The sequence below is a fragment of the Miniopterus natalensis genome, chromosome 14 (assembly GCF_054644295.1).
Source record: "Miniopterus natalensis isolate mMinNat1 chromosome 14, mMinNat1.hap1, whole genome shotgun sequence".
In the NCBI taxonomy this organism is placed as follows: Eukaryota; Metazoa; Chordata; class Mammalia; order Chiroptera; family Miniopteridae; genus Miniopterus; species Miniopterus natalensis.
Genome location: NC_142094.1, coordinates 51,357,220 through 51,373,684, shown reverse-complemented (window position 1 = coordinate 51,373,684; position 16,465 = coordinate 51,357,220). Strand labels below are relative to the sequence as shown.

At 35.8% G+C, this 16,465-nt stretch overlaps 1 protein-coding gene across 1 annotated transcript in view; it reads right to left on the bottom strand.

Annotated features, from left to right (window-relative positions):
* The window catches only part of ATRNL1 (attractin like 1), a 350,792-nt gene that overhangs the window by 226,239 nt on the left and 108,088 nt on the right, over positions 1-16,465 (bottom strand). Inside the window, exons 25-26 of the mRNA XM_087823974.1 lie at positions 12,567-12,628; positions 4,168-4,246 (exon numbers count right to left, since the gene is read on the bottom strand). Coding sequence (XP_087680100.1) covers positions 4,168-4,246; positions 12,567-12,628 — 141 coding nt within the window. The remainder of the gene's footprint in view (positions 1-4,167; positions 4,247-12,566; positions 12,629-16,465) is intronic.

Below are 16,465 nucleotides of genomic sequence, written 5' to 3'. Positions count from 1 at the left end.
GTGTTATAATTATGAAATAATACAATCGTCCTTCTTTACCAAAAACCATTCCCAGGAACCAAGATAATCTTGGTGATTCTTAACATTGCCATGTACATAATGTGTGTGTGTGTGTGTGTGTGATTTAGACAACTAGAAGCATTAGAAATACATACCAAGCATTACTCAGTAAAAAGCATATCTTAATTTTTAGTCTTAGAGGATAACGTGAAAAAATTAAAGCAACAGTGATCATTATATTTTGCAATTCAATAAGATAAAATTATAAGCAAAAATAAGTTAACAGTGAGGCCATTAGCTACAAAGGTCGACATTTATATGAGCGCATTAATTATTAATGGTTAAAAACTTGCTTTTTTTTTACAAAAGAACATGTTTTGTAGAAAGCTTTATCTAGGTATTAAAATGTTTAAACATTATATAAAATGAGATTCTTAAAGTGCTGACATATTGTACAAGAAGTTTCATACAGTACCTAATAATTAATTTTAATTTCTCCACCCAAAATAACATTTCTCATTACTCTCTTCACGCTGCCCACTCCCCTCGCTCTGCACAAGTTGGGTGTCTAAGGAAGCAGAGTAACTCACTTTGCAAAACTGCTTCATTACCTTAATAATATTTTGATGAGAACCCAATTATCACAAATATAGCATCTCAGAGAATATTTTACTATTAACCCATGACATTTCCTTAGTAAAGTGTAACTTATTGCCACATCTTCTTTGATTTTCTGCCCATAGAACAAATATAGAAGGAAATAATATACTTGTCTCTAGAAAATCCTACTTGTAATTTATTAGTTTAAGTTTTAGTTTACTAATTTTAACTCAAGCTTCAGGTTCATAATGCTAAATCCAAATCTGGATTTTAGCTGTGTGATTGTAAAATGTGCAGGAGAGTTATAATACTTATTAAAAACTCAAATTTCACTTCAAAAATTAAGGTTATGAAGCACAACAATATTTTAAGTGACTCCTTTTAACATATACTTGCTGCTAACAAATGTTTTTGTAATGTAATAACTATTTACCTAAAATTGAATGTGCCATTAAAACTTCATGTTTTCATACCTTTGTAATAAGCACAAGCTATAACAATGAACTCAGCCTTCTACTGAATCACAATATTTCCACTGGTCAATATCCATTTATTGTTTCCATTCATTAGCACGCCCCCCTCACCCCCCTTCACGTTCTTTATAGAGTTGTCATAGAAGTGAGTTCGGAAGTTCTATATGAAGAGGTAATATTAAAACTGAAGTCCTTTGTAGTTTCATTTCTGTCTTTTGGAGCTGCTGAATTCTCAGAGGTGTTATTCAAAAGGCCTAACATTAATAGTAGCCTTCCAATATTAAAATTATACCACAGAAAAGACATTTGTGTGTTTCTGAGAAACCAAAGATGCAAACTGTATTTTCTTTTTTTTTTTAGAAAAAAAGCAATTTGCCTGGTTGAATTAACACAATATATTAAAAAATGTCCAAAGATTATTTTCATTATAAAATTGTCCTTATATTTAGAAAAGCAAATAATACAATTCCTGTAACAAAATTTCAGAAATACTAAAAAGAAAAATCCTTTAAATAATTTTCATTTACTGTTACAGATAAATTTCTATTCTACTCATCTCAACGGTCCTCGTAGGTTTATAAGAATTGCCCATGTTAAGGTTTTGGAGAAAGTAACATATCCACAATAAAAAAAACAACAACATACACACACAAAAACGGGGATCTTTTGGGGGAATATTAGTGTTAATGTAATAATTAAAACTAAATTAAGAGAAGATCAGATAAAAACATATTTTTACTCCCATTCACATAAAGTCTATAATCGGTATTATCATATAAGCTGCAACTACTGTAGTTAAAAGTCTTTGGGCTTTTAAGACCAAAATGACAATCTTTTAACAATATAAAAATTATTATCTAATAATAGATCTCTGATAGTCACCTAAATAATGACATTTTTACTTTGGACATCAACATAAGAACAGTTTCTAAGACATTTAGAATTTTGTATTGAAAGGATTTAATAAAATTCAATTTGAGGCAATTCCTCACAATACTTTTTAACGTATTATATTGTAACATACCATGATCTCTTAACAAGATGGATTTTTACAGATTTTGTATTTCAGTACGGGTAGCAAATTAAATGCAGGTCTAGTATAATAATAATATATTCTTTAAGAAAGACTAGCTAGAGGAGGTTTGGAAAGAGGGGGCTGTACTGAGGCACCAAGGGACCACGAGGACATGGTGATATTCAGAAGCACAGGTTAGACAGCTATTTCTATTCCCTTCCTATTTCTTCCCCGTTCTCTCCATGTGCAACACATATTTGGAGAGTCTGGACTTTCAATCAAAAGATAAATTCATATTTTTATTTTTAGATTAAAATAATATCAGCTTCCCAGAGCTTCTGATAGCATGCAATAAACAGCATTACTACTACAGGGAGGTGATATGATATTAACCAAAAGCAATTTATCATTTTGAGAAGTCTGAGTTTAATAGATAAACTTTTCACACTAGTCTTCTCAAATACTTAATACTGTTTCTAAACTTTGGTTATTACGCACAAACATTCCTAGAGTTGCAGGAACCTCCAACTGGGAATTAGTTACATAGCACCATCCTTGACCTTTAGAGGAAAAAAATTCAGTGAGACCACGTACCCAAATTCAGAAGCCAGCTAATGTCAGAGTCGTACACTCACCTTTTCACGATCCCACAATTATACAGCTGCATTTTATAAACTTTAGAAACCGGATATTTAAACGTTGCTAGTCATAATGAAGTGGGAACCCAGGATCCTTAATTAATCCTCACTTCTTTTCTAATGATTAGGGACATAAATGCATTTATCTTATTCCATTCAAAAAGGCCTTCATTAACACTGCCGGCCCACCACTGTTTTCCCTTCATGAATCTATAATTCCACCTTAACAGACTCTCTAACATGGGTGTTCCTTGGTTATCCCCACGCAAAATTCTACTTCTTGCCAAATATTTATCTATTTGTGCTTAATAGCTTCCTTTTCAACTGGATTCCTTTTATCATAGGGTCATAACAAGTCAATACTCATTGATATTGCACCGGCCACATATCAAAATCAGAGAGACAGAGAGGGTTGGGATAAATAATCAGTTTGTGGGGAGGGGTGCCAAAGCTGTAAATATATTATAGGTAAGCACTGGGCTATGATGGATGTTTGAAAAAAAGAGAATCATTAAGAAAAACTCACTAATTCTATAACTTAGAATACTCTGGATTGCTTTTAAATGCCTGGGAATATAATATAATCTTTTAGCATGTGGAAAAAGTAGGTAAGTAAATATAGTACAGATTTATATTGTTACACAAAACTATATATATAAGCGTATACTAGGAAATGCAACAGCAAAGAGAATACTAATAATTGAAAACTAGTATTAATACTAATATAATATAACGCTGTTAAAACAGGAACATTTTATTGTATGAGGTATAGAACAATAAACCCAATACATACGTATGCTCCTCAGATTATTATATTTCCGTTTTCTTTCAATTAGCTAATAAGAAACTGTATTTGTCTAATTTATTTATATCATCAGTTGTTCTAGAAGAGTATTAGGTTTTCTATCAATTTTAGGATGACACGAACCATACATAATCAATTCTGATACAGGAATGTATCAGGTTGAGGTGCACTTCAAATTTACTTGCACTACCAGACAGTCATGAGGTGGGAAAGGTCTGATTTCCAAAAACAAAAATCTGGGCAACAAAAACCAAAAATAAATATTTGTCATTCAGAATTTTCTTTGAAATTGCAACAGACATTAATTAAAATAAATTATGGTTTTACAGTGTAACTAATTACCTAAATAAGAGACTGCAGATCATTTTATCAACAGAATATCTGTATTCACTATAAATTCTAACACGATTCAAAAAAGCATTTTATAGCTAACCAAAGCTTCTACGCATACTGACTTAGAACGACTGTGGTAAAGTTCATTCTGAAGCCTAAAAAATACAAGACTGATTTGTTCAACCTCAATAAAATGAAATGGGTGTAAAAACCCATATTTGAAAGGAGCATGTTAAGTAAGCAATAGAGGCCCAGATGTTTGCTTGAATCTTTAAACAAAAGAGGGAATGCTGTTACCGATACCTCTCTCCGCCGAGAAGCCCAGCACGTCTGTTTGATCTTCCAGACCACAGCAGCCACCAATAATAGGGATAAAAAACAACTGGAAAATAAAACACAAATAATCTCTGCTTAAAACATTTAATATATGGAATAAAAGAACATGTAGAGGATTCAAGTATATACAAGGTGGGGTAAAAGTAGGGTTACAGTTGTGAGTACGCGAAACACAGAGTTTATTCATATATTATTACTTATCATATTATTTTCCATACGGACTATAAACCTCCTTATGTACCACCTTGTATCTATAGAAGTAACCATTTTGTCTTGGTAAAGAATTCAAGCATAAAAGGATAAATTGGTGTTGAAAATATTCTCAAGTAAAATTGAAGTATACAGGTAGAAGAATTATTTAGATTTCCTGCTATACATTTTAGTCTACCTTTAAGATTTTCTTTGTCAGAAGAAATGTAAGTTATAATTCTATTGGTCTTATGAAGAAACAGAACTCTATTTAAAATCATTGAGTTATATTGGCAACTATATAAATTCAAATTTCACATGTTCATTCATTTATTTCATCTTTATTAGCAACTATTTTAGGTATGAGAGTATGTCAGAGGTTCTCAACTGAAGATGATTTTAGCCTCCTGTCCACCTGCAGGGGACATGTGGCAATGTCTGTAGTCAGTTTTGATTATTACAACTGGGAGGGGAGCAACTCGTATCTAGTGAGCAGAGCCAGGGATGCTTCTGAACCTCCTTTAATGCACAGGATGGACTGCCCCCTACAACAAAGAATCATCTAGTCCAAAATGTCAGTAGTGCTGAAGTTCAGAAACCCCAGTATACGCTGATGTTTAAAATAAGAAATTATTCAGTTAAATGTTTATACATGTGGTCTATACATATTGGGTACAATAGGCAATAAGCTATGATAATACAGGATACTTGGTTAGCAGCAATTTGAGACTGACAAATATCTAAATAAAAGATTTCTGTGAATCCTATTAATCAATCCGAACCCTGTAGCAATGTTTATTTTCTCTTCCTTTGCTCTGTGGTTCAGAGATGAAGCTGTGAAAAACCCCAGAAGTGAGCAGACCTGAGTCACTACAAATTCACTGGTCGCTATAAAAATCTTGGTCTTCTCCTGAACTGAAGATCCTTGTCTTCATCAATCAATTCCCTTGTAAGCAGTGCAATTTCTGACACTTTCCATGCTTGTCAAGGCCTTAATATATTTTTCCTCACTGCCTCAGCTGAAGAAATCTTAGCATATCCTTCAATGACGATGACAGTGACAATTCTAGCTCTTGTCCACCGAGTGCTGAAAACCTCCCAGGTACTGTGCTACAAACTTTACATTGATCATTGAATTTAGTTCTCCAGGAACACTCCATAGAACATGTGTTATCCTTTTTTTAGAAAAGAAGGAGTCAATGCTCAGAGTTCAAAGTAAATTGCCTATAGTCACACAGGGAGCAGGTAGTGTTAAAATTCAAACCCCACTACGTAAGCCTCAAACTCTTCCCCTCCCCCTCTGCTGGGAGCTTACCCACTGTCTCACATTTCTATTTCCATACCCGTTTTCTAATTCTTTCTTGATGATCAAAGGAAGTAGGTTTATAAAAATAAAGAAAAATTTTTTAAAAGCCTATGACCCTAACCTTTCCAAACCACTGAGGTACCTACTTTTTTATCTTTTATATAATTATCTCTTCTCCTAATGTTTACAAACTTTTCTCATACTAATTTAGATTTTCCAAAGTGCTCAAGTCCCATACCTCCTAAAGAACAGAAACAGCAAGGCTGCTTTACTGACCGTCGCTTCTTGTGTTTTCCTGAGCACATGGTCAATGTGCCCACCTCCCTGTCAACTTCCTCATAATCTAGTTTCATTTAACTCTTTAGAATCTGGCATCTGGCTTGTGTGCTAATAAAAATGTTAATATTAATAAAGATTAATGTTTATATAACATTGAACACTTTAGAGGATACCGTCCTCACCATGACTTTCAAGTAGTCAAATACACTGGTCTTTTGTCAATCACATTGACAATACCAATCATTCATTCTTTGAAACTCCGTCTGGATACATTATTTTCTTGGTCTCCCTGCATCCTTCCTGACACATTACAGGGTCAGCGAAGGCAGGCTGCACTCCGGATGCCCTCTTCTCAATTAAAACCCAGTTCACAGCAACCATGCTGTTATCTTCTCTTGCTCTCCAAGAGAGGGCTCAGTTATTTTCATGGCTTCAACTACGGCCTCGCTTGCAATGGTTTTCAAAATCTGTATCATCAGACAGACCTGCCAAAATGTGGGCATCTAAGAGTTTATTTAGTTCAAACTCCCTCCCAGAAAAGAAATTCTCAGCACAATTCTGATAGTGACCCAGCTCCTAATTAAATACTCGGAGCTGAGAAGCTGCCTTACAAGTCAGTGCCTTCTATTTTTAGCTAGTTCAAGCTATGAACATATCCTTCTATTAAACTGTCCTCATCTATCAGTGCTGCTTCTGTTTTCTGGGCTACACTGACTCCTTTTTCTGTGTGCTAAAACTTCTTTCTATACTTGAAGCCCACATGATTCCCTCGGCTCCAGTAATTCTCAGTTGGGAGAGTTGTGTCCTCCAGGGGACACGTGGCAGTGTCCAAAGACATTTTTGGTTGTTACCATTTGGTGGGCATCGGATGGGATGCCGGTTACTATCCTATGATACACAGGCCAGCGCCAGCCTCCCAACCCCAAGGTTTTTCCAGATCAAGATGCTTATAATGCTGAGAAAGCCTGTTCTGGTCTGAATTATTACTACGGTGCTTACACTTCCTTTGTTATATCCATGTTAACATTGTTGAGAAACGGTACTTAGATAAAGTCCAAGGATCTAGTGACCTGAAATTCAGTCCTACCATTACACACTTAAGAATCTTAACATTATAGATACATCACCTCAAACCTACCATGTCCAAACTGAGCTCCTGATAACATCCATTAAGATAAGACCAGCATCTATTGAGTAGCATGTAGCAAGCACTATGGTGTGCTGGTGCGCTGTTTCTTTAGTCACCGTAATCCCACATGACACACCATGGATAGTGCCACATGCTCATGTGGAAGCTCGCGGTCAGGGCCACACCTAGGCCGGGGGCTCCATCCCCCGCTGACGTTTCTCCCCCCCTTCATTCCTCTCTCTAAAAGTCAATAAAAACCTATCCTTCAATGAGGATTCAGGGAAAAAGATGAGAAAGCTAACTCAGGGAGAGCCTAAGGAACACGCCTAAGTGAAGGGGCATTCAGTTGCCCGGCCCCGCCTTCTGCCTTTCACCGTCACTGCGGCTAAAATGCAGCGGCACATCCAGCTTTCTCATCCCTCACACTCAGTTGGGCACAAATTTTGTCAACTGGTCCTTTCAGAATATCTGTAGTAGACAACACTATGTGTCTCAAAATTCACTTGTATTAAATAACTACATACAGATTAAACAGCAAAAATATTTTTGTTTGATAATCTGTAATTCACAATACTTCTCATTCAAAACAGTTACATGACAGAGATTCAATTTAAGAGAGTGAAGACTTGCTGAATTTCTCCAGAGGAAATGACAGTCTTTCTGATCTAAATTTCATGACTCACGTGCACAGTGCCACTTTTATAATGATGTGGAAATCCAGCATAAAAATGTTCCGTTTTCATAATTTCAACATCCAGGAGAGAAGATATGTATATACTTTAGAGGTTTGCAGTGAACGCTCTCTATGCTAATTCATATTAGATTAGAGCTCAGGATGATATAAATAAATTGGTTGGTAAAATTCAATCAATAATTTAAGAAAATATTCCATAATATTCTAATAATCTCTCAAAATATTAAAAACTCAATGAAATAGATCTCAGTTCCTGGCAAGTAGTATGTGTCATTAAACTTTTTCTAAACAAATGGAATTGGTTCCTTAATTGATTTGAATATCTTATAATTTTTCTGGCATTGAATGTCTTATTTGGCATTATTAGCTTTTTAGCAAGATTATAAATTATAAGTGTTCTTGATTTGTAATAAATTATACTGCAAATAAAAATTATAGTTCTTTTTAAATATCTATATTTAAAACAAAAACCAGTTTTTAAGAACACTTGCTTGATAAAAAAGCAAACAAACAAAATAGCTTGACAAATTTACCCAGCATAGGTGAAAAGCTACCCTCATCCTCTGGCGACCAAAAGACACTCCCAGTCTCTGCGACACCCTGGGGCCTGAAGAACGACAGGCTCTCTCTCCATCAGTGGGGATTCCTTGATGGAGCAGTGCCCTGTCCCCTCCGCTGGCTCCCCTCTGCCCACCGGACTTTGGGAGGGAGGAACACTCCCTTCACAAAATGACTGATACATATGGGTCCAGCTGCTCCAGTTAGCTTCTCCCTGATGTATTTCTTAAGCCAGAATTCTTACGAGCAACGTTAACCGCCAGCACTGGAGAACCTGGGACGGTGGTAAGTCCACCAGGGAAAATGTTCCATCGCTTTCCTCAGATCTCTTCCTATTACATTACATGCGAGTCTTACAGCTCCCTGGTAGGGGTACGGGGCAGGGGGTAACTGGGATTTCATTAAAAATGCCCTCTAATAGTATCAAAAGGTATGAAAGGTTCATCGTCCTGCAGTGAGGCCCCCAGTGGGAATGAAACAGGAAAGAAGGGAAGAAAGGAAACACTGAAAAGCAAGGAGATGAGCTATGGGGGGGAAAGAAAAGCACAAGGACTGAGGGAGAGAGAGCTCAATAATTCGATTTTAACCTTCATAGAATGGTCACTATGGAAAGGCTTCTTAAAATAAGAAAACATGGAGCTCATTAGATATTCTCATTTAGGGAAAATTAAAGAGAATTCAATACAAGTAGCACAGTGTGGTATATATTGTATTGTAAAGCAGGCTTCGAGAGACAAAGAAATACCCTCTGGTGGTAATCTAGTCGGCCAAATGCAAAAAGAGATAATATTGTCACTATTTTACAGCAATTTGAGGTTAATTGATCATAAAAATCGAGTCTTAAATACATATTTTAAAAGAGGATTTGGGCATATTAATCTTTTATTTCAACTAAAAATGTTACAAACTAGGGAACTGTGTTGAAATATAAAAATGTATTATTTTAAAAAGCAATTTTCTCCCTAATTACTGCTATTCTGGAAAATATCTTTCAAAGATTTAAAAAAATGCTTTCCTAACACTTGAAGGATTTTTTTAACTAAGTAAAATATTAAAAAATAAAATCATAAACTTAGAATGCAAAAAAAGCCCAACCTATACATTGCAAAAACAAAACTTGTTTCAGTTATCAAAGATGAAAAATTGACAAAGCCTCCGGGGTGAAACTGAGAAAACAGTATGTTCATAGCACACAGTGGTACAGACTTTTGGGGGTTATTGAGCAAGAACCAACTATATCTTAGGATGCACTAGTAGTTGAGATGATTTCAAATTCAAGTAACAGAAAACTTAATGCAAATGCTATAAACAATATTGGAACAAAATGAACTTTATACTCCTTACTATGACTGAATTGTATTGATCCAATCTCTATGTTGAAGTCCTAACATTCAATGTGTCTATACTTGGAGTCAGGGGATTTAGGAGGTAATTAAGATTACCTGGGGAGCAAGACTAGTTCTCCTGTTTCAAAGGGTGAAGCCTCCTTGGTTTGGGGGGAACCAGGATACCACTGCCCAGTGCTTTAGGGTCAGGGCCATCTCACCAACTGAAGGGGCAGGGCTCCTCCACAGAGCTGTGGGGTGATGCTGACACCCCAATGGGCCCTGAGGTACAGCATTAAGCCAAAGAGGACTTCTCTGGTCTAAAGAGCTCATGGGATCTGCCTTGGGTTTGCGACACGCTAGGACCCATCACTGCCTCCTTCCTTCAGAGTCCTCCCTTTGGGAATGGGAATGTCCCTGTGCCTGTCCCACCACTGTATTCTGGAAGCAGGCAATTTGTCTGGTTTCACAGAACTATACCCAATACAAAGAGTTAGAAAACTGACAGTTTGTGAACCGGCCTCCATAGAATCGTGGCTACACCCAAAGCTGACACGTCCCTCTCTGCTGCTTCAGTGGCTCGGTTAGGAACTGGCAGTCATGGTGGCCCGACTGAAGGGTGTCCACAAATGCTGGCCTCTTTGAAACTCTCTTTTAAAACTTATCAGTGGCCTTATTAAACAAAAAAAGCACACAACTAAATAAAGTTCAAAATATTCTGTCCATGATTTTTCTTAACAATGAGACAATTTTAATACTAATTTACATTTCACTACTGAAACAGATTTAAATGACAAAAAAATGCCCCGTCAAATGTGTTTTATCTCACACAATCATTAGTATATTTTTTTCCACTTTGTCCATGATGACAACATAATAAGACCATCTCTAAGACATGGCACACATTAACGCTAGCTTTCTTTTATTCAATAAAAGAACGATTAAACTTAAATATGCGCACAAATTCAAAAGCTTCAACCAAAACCTTAAACAGTATATTTCCATCCACACTATTCTGCATCGCAAAAAGTTTTACTTTGATGCATTAAATAATGCTCATTTGATTCTAACTTCTAATACTTTCCAAAGACATAACATAATTAATAGCCTTAAAACCCATTTATATTCAGAAGTAGAAAGTCATAAAACATTAACTCAATTTAAGATGTTTCCTCAAATTTCACTTTTAAGGGACATACAGCATGAATAGACTTTGCACTCCTGTTGGTGGTAAATATGTTTATAGCGTTCAATTCTGGAAACTACAAATTTTCAAGGGACAGAGACAAACGTGACTGTTCCCAGAGCAAAGTGACCACCATGCAAAGGTGTTGAGGGCAGAAATGGACAAGTAAACAGGGAATGGATAAATCTGAGAAAATAGTGTGGAAAACTGAAGGGCTGTAAGTGGAGATGAGAGATTAGGCTTTCTATGGAATGGGCCCATGTGGATGAATTAGAAGAGATATTACAGGGACCCAGATCTCATCTCAGTTACGGAGAACAATTAGTTGTCTGAAGACAGAAAAGTCTACCTTGGGAGGCGGTGCGGTCCCTGTCACTAGAGGCACTGAGGCATAAGCGAGGTCAGGAGGCGGCACTGTGTCCCAGGCAGTGCTCTGCCCGCCGGCTGTTTTCATAATGAAGGTTTCCTGGAACAGCCCCTCCGTTCCTTTCCATACGGGCCGTGGCTGCTGTGCCCTAGAGCGCTGGGGTGCACACACGCAACAGAGGCCGCACAGCCTGCAAATGTGAGTCTACTACCTGGGCCTTCACAGAAAATGTCTGCTACCTCTGTGGGGAAGGCATCAGAAAGTCAAGTGCCGTATGGGTGTCCGGGCCAGATCAACAGCAACGGTCACCTGGTGTTTAGGAAAGGGCCTGGCATGGCACCTGGGCTGGGCTGGGAAGGTTCATTACTGTCCAAGGCAGTACAGCCTCCTTGCTGGGTGAAGGTGAAGATTCACACTGCGCCGTCTGTAGAGCTGTGTGCTGTGATGTGGGGCTGTGTCCGCCACAGGAGGGGACGCATTTGTCTAGTTTGCACAACGGCACCCAATGGACCCGCCTAAGCGATGTGCATCGTAATCATGTCAAGAAACCTACACTCCTTCCAGTCCAGAGGATCTAAGATGCCATAACCCGGGCACTCAGCTTCTTCCCCTAGCCCAGTGCTCCTCCACTTAAATCTCATGGAAAAGAGTTTTCATGTCTCAAGAAATGCTTCAAACTCTACCCTCTCTTTTAGAAAGATACATTGCAAATAAGCATATTAAAAACTATCAAAAGTAATGTAAGTTAAAAAACTAAAAGGGCCGTACTTAACTTCAGTAAATACATTTTCCAAAGGTGTTTAATTATGAAACCCTTTTTTACGAACCCACCGTTGCTATCTCAAATAACTAATGTCCTAGGAATGGTGCTCTATTCAGTCAAATTTAGTCCATCCAGATTATAAACACTTCGAGAACATAAAATACAGGCTTGTTCCTACTCCCTACAGATTTTAGCACATTGCTAGGCACATATGATCATTTCCTAAGAAATCACTGAATTGATTTAGGAGATGTACCTAAGCAACATGGAGAATGTACTGTTTTGTTAATTAAAACAGGCTTTAATTACTTATGTGACGGGGGACACAAGGTTACCCTCATTCCACTGAACCCACTAACTATGAAACGGTACAACAGTAAAATAATCTTGCAAAAGTGTATTTCAAGTATGTTTCCTCTGCTCTGTGGTATATATTTAAGCATGTAAAACTATTCAAGACATAATATATGATATATTAAGGTTAAAGATTTCATAGATTACCAAACAGATTGACAGAACATATATCAAATTGTAGGTTTAACAAATTCGAAGTCAATAAAAGCAAATTACCTGAAGAAGGTGACAAAAAACTGCACGAGATCCATAATTGTGTTGTGTTGTGAAAATGCAATCTGAAAGATCAAAATGAAAGAAAGTTTGAAACTTACTGAATCGATATGATCATGCTTCATGGCATTTGTAAATACTATGCTTTTCAACAATCCAGACAATTGGATCACCGTATTATAAACCATTCATGCTGGAATCAAAATCAGTAACAACACCTTACATTTGGTAGTTTCTCTGAGGATATGTATGGACCATTTCTGACCCTAAAATGTTAAAATTCAATTTTAATTTAGGGAGATTCCTATTGGCTGATGACGCGGCTAGAACATGGCCCTTTACAGATAACCAACACGTTCCCATTTTGGTTCTGTGGTCATTCCCATGAAAACATGACAAGATTTTTCAAGTCACATTTAAAGTAAATTTTAAAACTTTGGCCTACATAAATATATATTTGAAATTCCCTTTTCTGTAATGATTTTATTCAAGCTATCCAGTAATTATTCAAGAACTTAATCCAAATCAAGAGACAAATGAATGGTAAAATTTAACAGTATCCTCATTCACCCTATGTTTTTAAACAGCCTCCAAATAATTGATAAAGTGAATTGCTAACATATCGAGTTAGCTGAAACTTCAGCAGTAAGTTTTTATTTTTATACAATGTAATTTTCATGTTGGATTTCTTTCATTTAGCACAGTATTTTTAAGATTTGTCCATGACAGTGCCCGTAATAACATTTCATTTCTTTTTATTGTTGAGTATTATATAATATGGATATATATTTTGCTTATCTATTCTCCAGTTAATATACTTATGGATTGTTTCCAGTTTGGGGATTTCATGAGTAATGGCGTTATAAATATTTGTGATTAAGACTTTTTGTGCGGCCTGTTTTCATTTCTCTTGTGTACAAACTAGGAGCAGAGCTGCTAGTCATATGGTAAATGTGGGATACATTTTATAAAACAAGCAATATTGTTTCAAAGTCACTGTACCATTACGCATTGTCACTAATAATGTATGTGAATCCCAGTTACTCCAAATCCTCACCGAAACGTGACATTTTCACTCTTTTTAACATCAGCCATTGCAGTGGGTATGTAGTGGTATCTCACATGGTTTTTATTTACATTTCCCTGACGGCTAGTGATGTTGAATATCATATGTATATATCACATAAATGAGAGCAATATTTATTGCTACATTACTTTTTTAAAACCTCCAAATTTCCAATAATATACCATGGAGTTGTAAAACGTGGATAAAATTATTTTGGTATTAAAAATGATAATGAAGATTATATAGAAATGAAATTGTTTTCTCTATGTTATATAAAAATCATAGAACTTTATAAAATCAAATTATATTATAATGGCAAATATCTAAAAATATCTATACGGTTGTATGAATATTGAACAAGAATTCATTAAATTTTTTAAAGAGTTTAATTAGATGTAGAAGGGAAATCAATGGCTTTTAAAAACTTTCTTCTATAAAGAATTGGAGAACTTTAATAGCGAGATTCATTTTACAAATGGAAAGACTGAATAGGTAGGCTCCTTATAAGTCATTTTCTTAGAAAACCGTATTATACCCATAAGCCATCTTATCTAACAATCTTATTGTTTATAAAAATAACATTAGTAGTAATATTTAAAATAAGGAGTCAACAAACTTTTCCCGTTTAGGGCCTGTACATATTCTGTAAATATTTTCAGTTTTGTGAGCAATACGGTCTGTTTTTACTACTCAACTCTGGCATTACAGTGTAAACTTGATATGACTGATACATCTTTCTTCACTTACTCTCTAGAGCATCTGCACCTGTTGCAGCCAGTCTTATATTTCAGCTGTCATAAAATCTTCCCATGTAGCCCTACAATAGTATGTGTCTGAAGTACCATCTACTATTTACCTCACATTTATATGTCCTGATTAGTGTAATTGATATTGGCTAGGAGATCAAATACCACTTCTTAAACTTATGCCAATCTAGTTTTCACGACAAAAGAGAGGTGCAGCTTAAAACAAAAGGAAAAAGTGTGTCTTAACGGACAGCCGATGAATTCCTTAAGCTTATAACAGTTTGGAAGCCATCAACAGCAATCATATGTGTCCTCTGGGGTAACTTGGGGGGGGTACACAAGGATATGCTTCTCAGCACATCAGTATAACCCCGACTTTTCAAACAGCACGGACCAGATGTAAGCCCCTCTTCACGTCAGTGCCTCGTTACCTAGCAGCTAACCACCTCCTGCGCTCAAATGGCCCGTCGCCTACATTCAAACCGCTAACACGCCTGCGATGAAAACATATACACATCGCGCCGGGACTCCCCTCTTCTCCCCTGTTCTGTATTAACTTAAACTATCTTATCACCTAGTCTCCTACCCGAATGGAAATTGCAAATTGAAGAACGATTCCCAGCAGTATTCCCATTTAAAAAAATCAAATCTAAATTATGACATAGTTTGCAGATTGACTTAATAGTAAATTACCAAATCCCAATTACTCAGAAACAGGTAATTTAGATTCAAACTAATTTAATCTAATTTAATTTAAATGGTGATGTATAAGTGCTAATGAGCAGCACTCTTGTAGAATAAAAGTGCTTAAGCTCAATGCAATCTTTCCCCTTTTCAAGTTATTAGCATTGTGGTTTTAGTAGTATTTTTTTCTCTTTTATCGTCAAGATTCAATTGCATGGCCTTACAAGTCATAAAGGATGTGTCACCGAAATAAAACCTCACTTTAGAAACTGGTGCAGATCAACCGAGTAGCATGGTTCCCAGCGCTCGGAAAGAAAAATGAGTATCTTCCTGTTTAATTACTAGATTATTAACATATTTACCACGTAACACTGCTGCTATATGCCTCACAGTCAGTCACAACTGGAAATTTCAAGGATATCTGAATGCTAAAGTAGTTGGCAATCCAAGACATATGAAGAAAATTGGTTTAAAACTAGAATGATTTACATTAAATTGAAGCTATTTCCTTAAAAACATAAATTCATCAAATAATATATCAAAATAGCAGGGCTCTCAATGGCCAAATTATCATTTTCCTGATCTGGTTGGTGTAGTATGTATCTGATAGACAAAAATAGTAATTTTCTTGATTTCTAGAATTCCATTAGTAAGCGCTAGATTTACGATGCTATAAGAAATAAGCGTTTACAATACATCCATCTAAATGATAGTTAAAAAAAAAACCAAAAACAACAACTTGGTATTATACTTACAAAAAAGTAAAATAAAAATCCTCACTAGAGATATTTATTTCTCAAACATCTTCAAAAACATTTAAAAAATCATGGAGCGAGTGACTTTGGGCAGCAACAATGTTTTTAGATAAGAAGTCATAATCTATCCTGTAACTTAGCAACCAGCACAGTCTTACCCACGTGCGGTCTTTATCCTACGAGAACTGCTTGTCATATAATTCTCACTAAAATGCTTTATAAAATAATAAAAGAATTACTTAAAAATAAATTTAAAACGTTAATGAATTATTGAGGAATGGGCTAAGAGGTAAAAAATATAACCACATTTGATAATACAACTTGTAATAAAATATGCATGATTTAAAAGAGAAGCTACAGTGATTTTAATGAAAACATAATATAAATACTAATATTATTTTACTCAACATCTTTTTATATGATAAAACCAATATAAACAATTTTCATTTATTTTTATTTTTACCCAAAGTCTAAAGACAGATATAGATACACACTGCTCATACATTTTATTTAGACCTATATGTAATATCCCGTATTTATTGATGTATACATTTATAATATTCAGTTCACTAGTAGCTAAAATAGCTTGAAGTAGTTTATTTTTACATACTCAAATTGCACTTCAACTATTTGTACTTCACCAACCCTGAC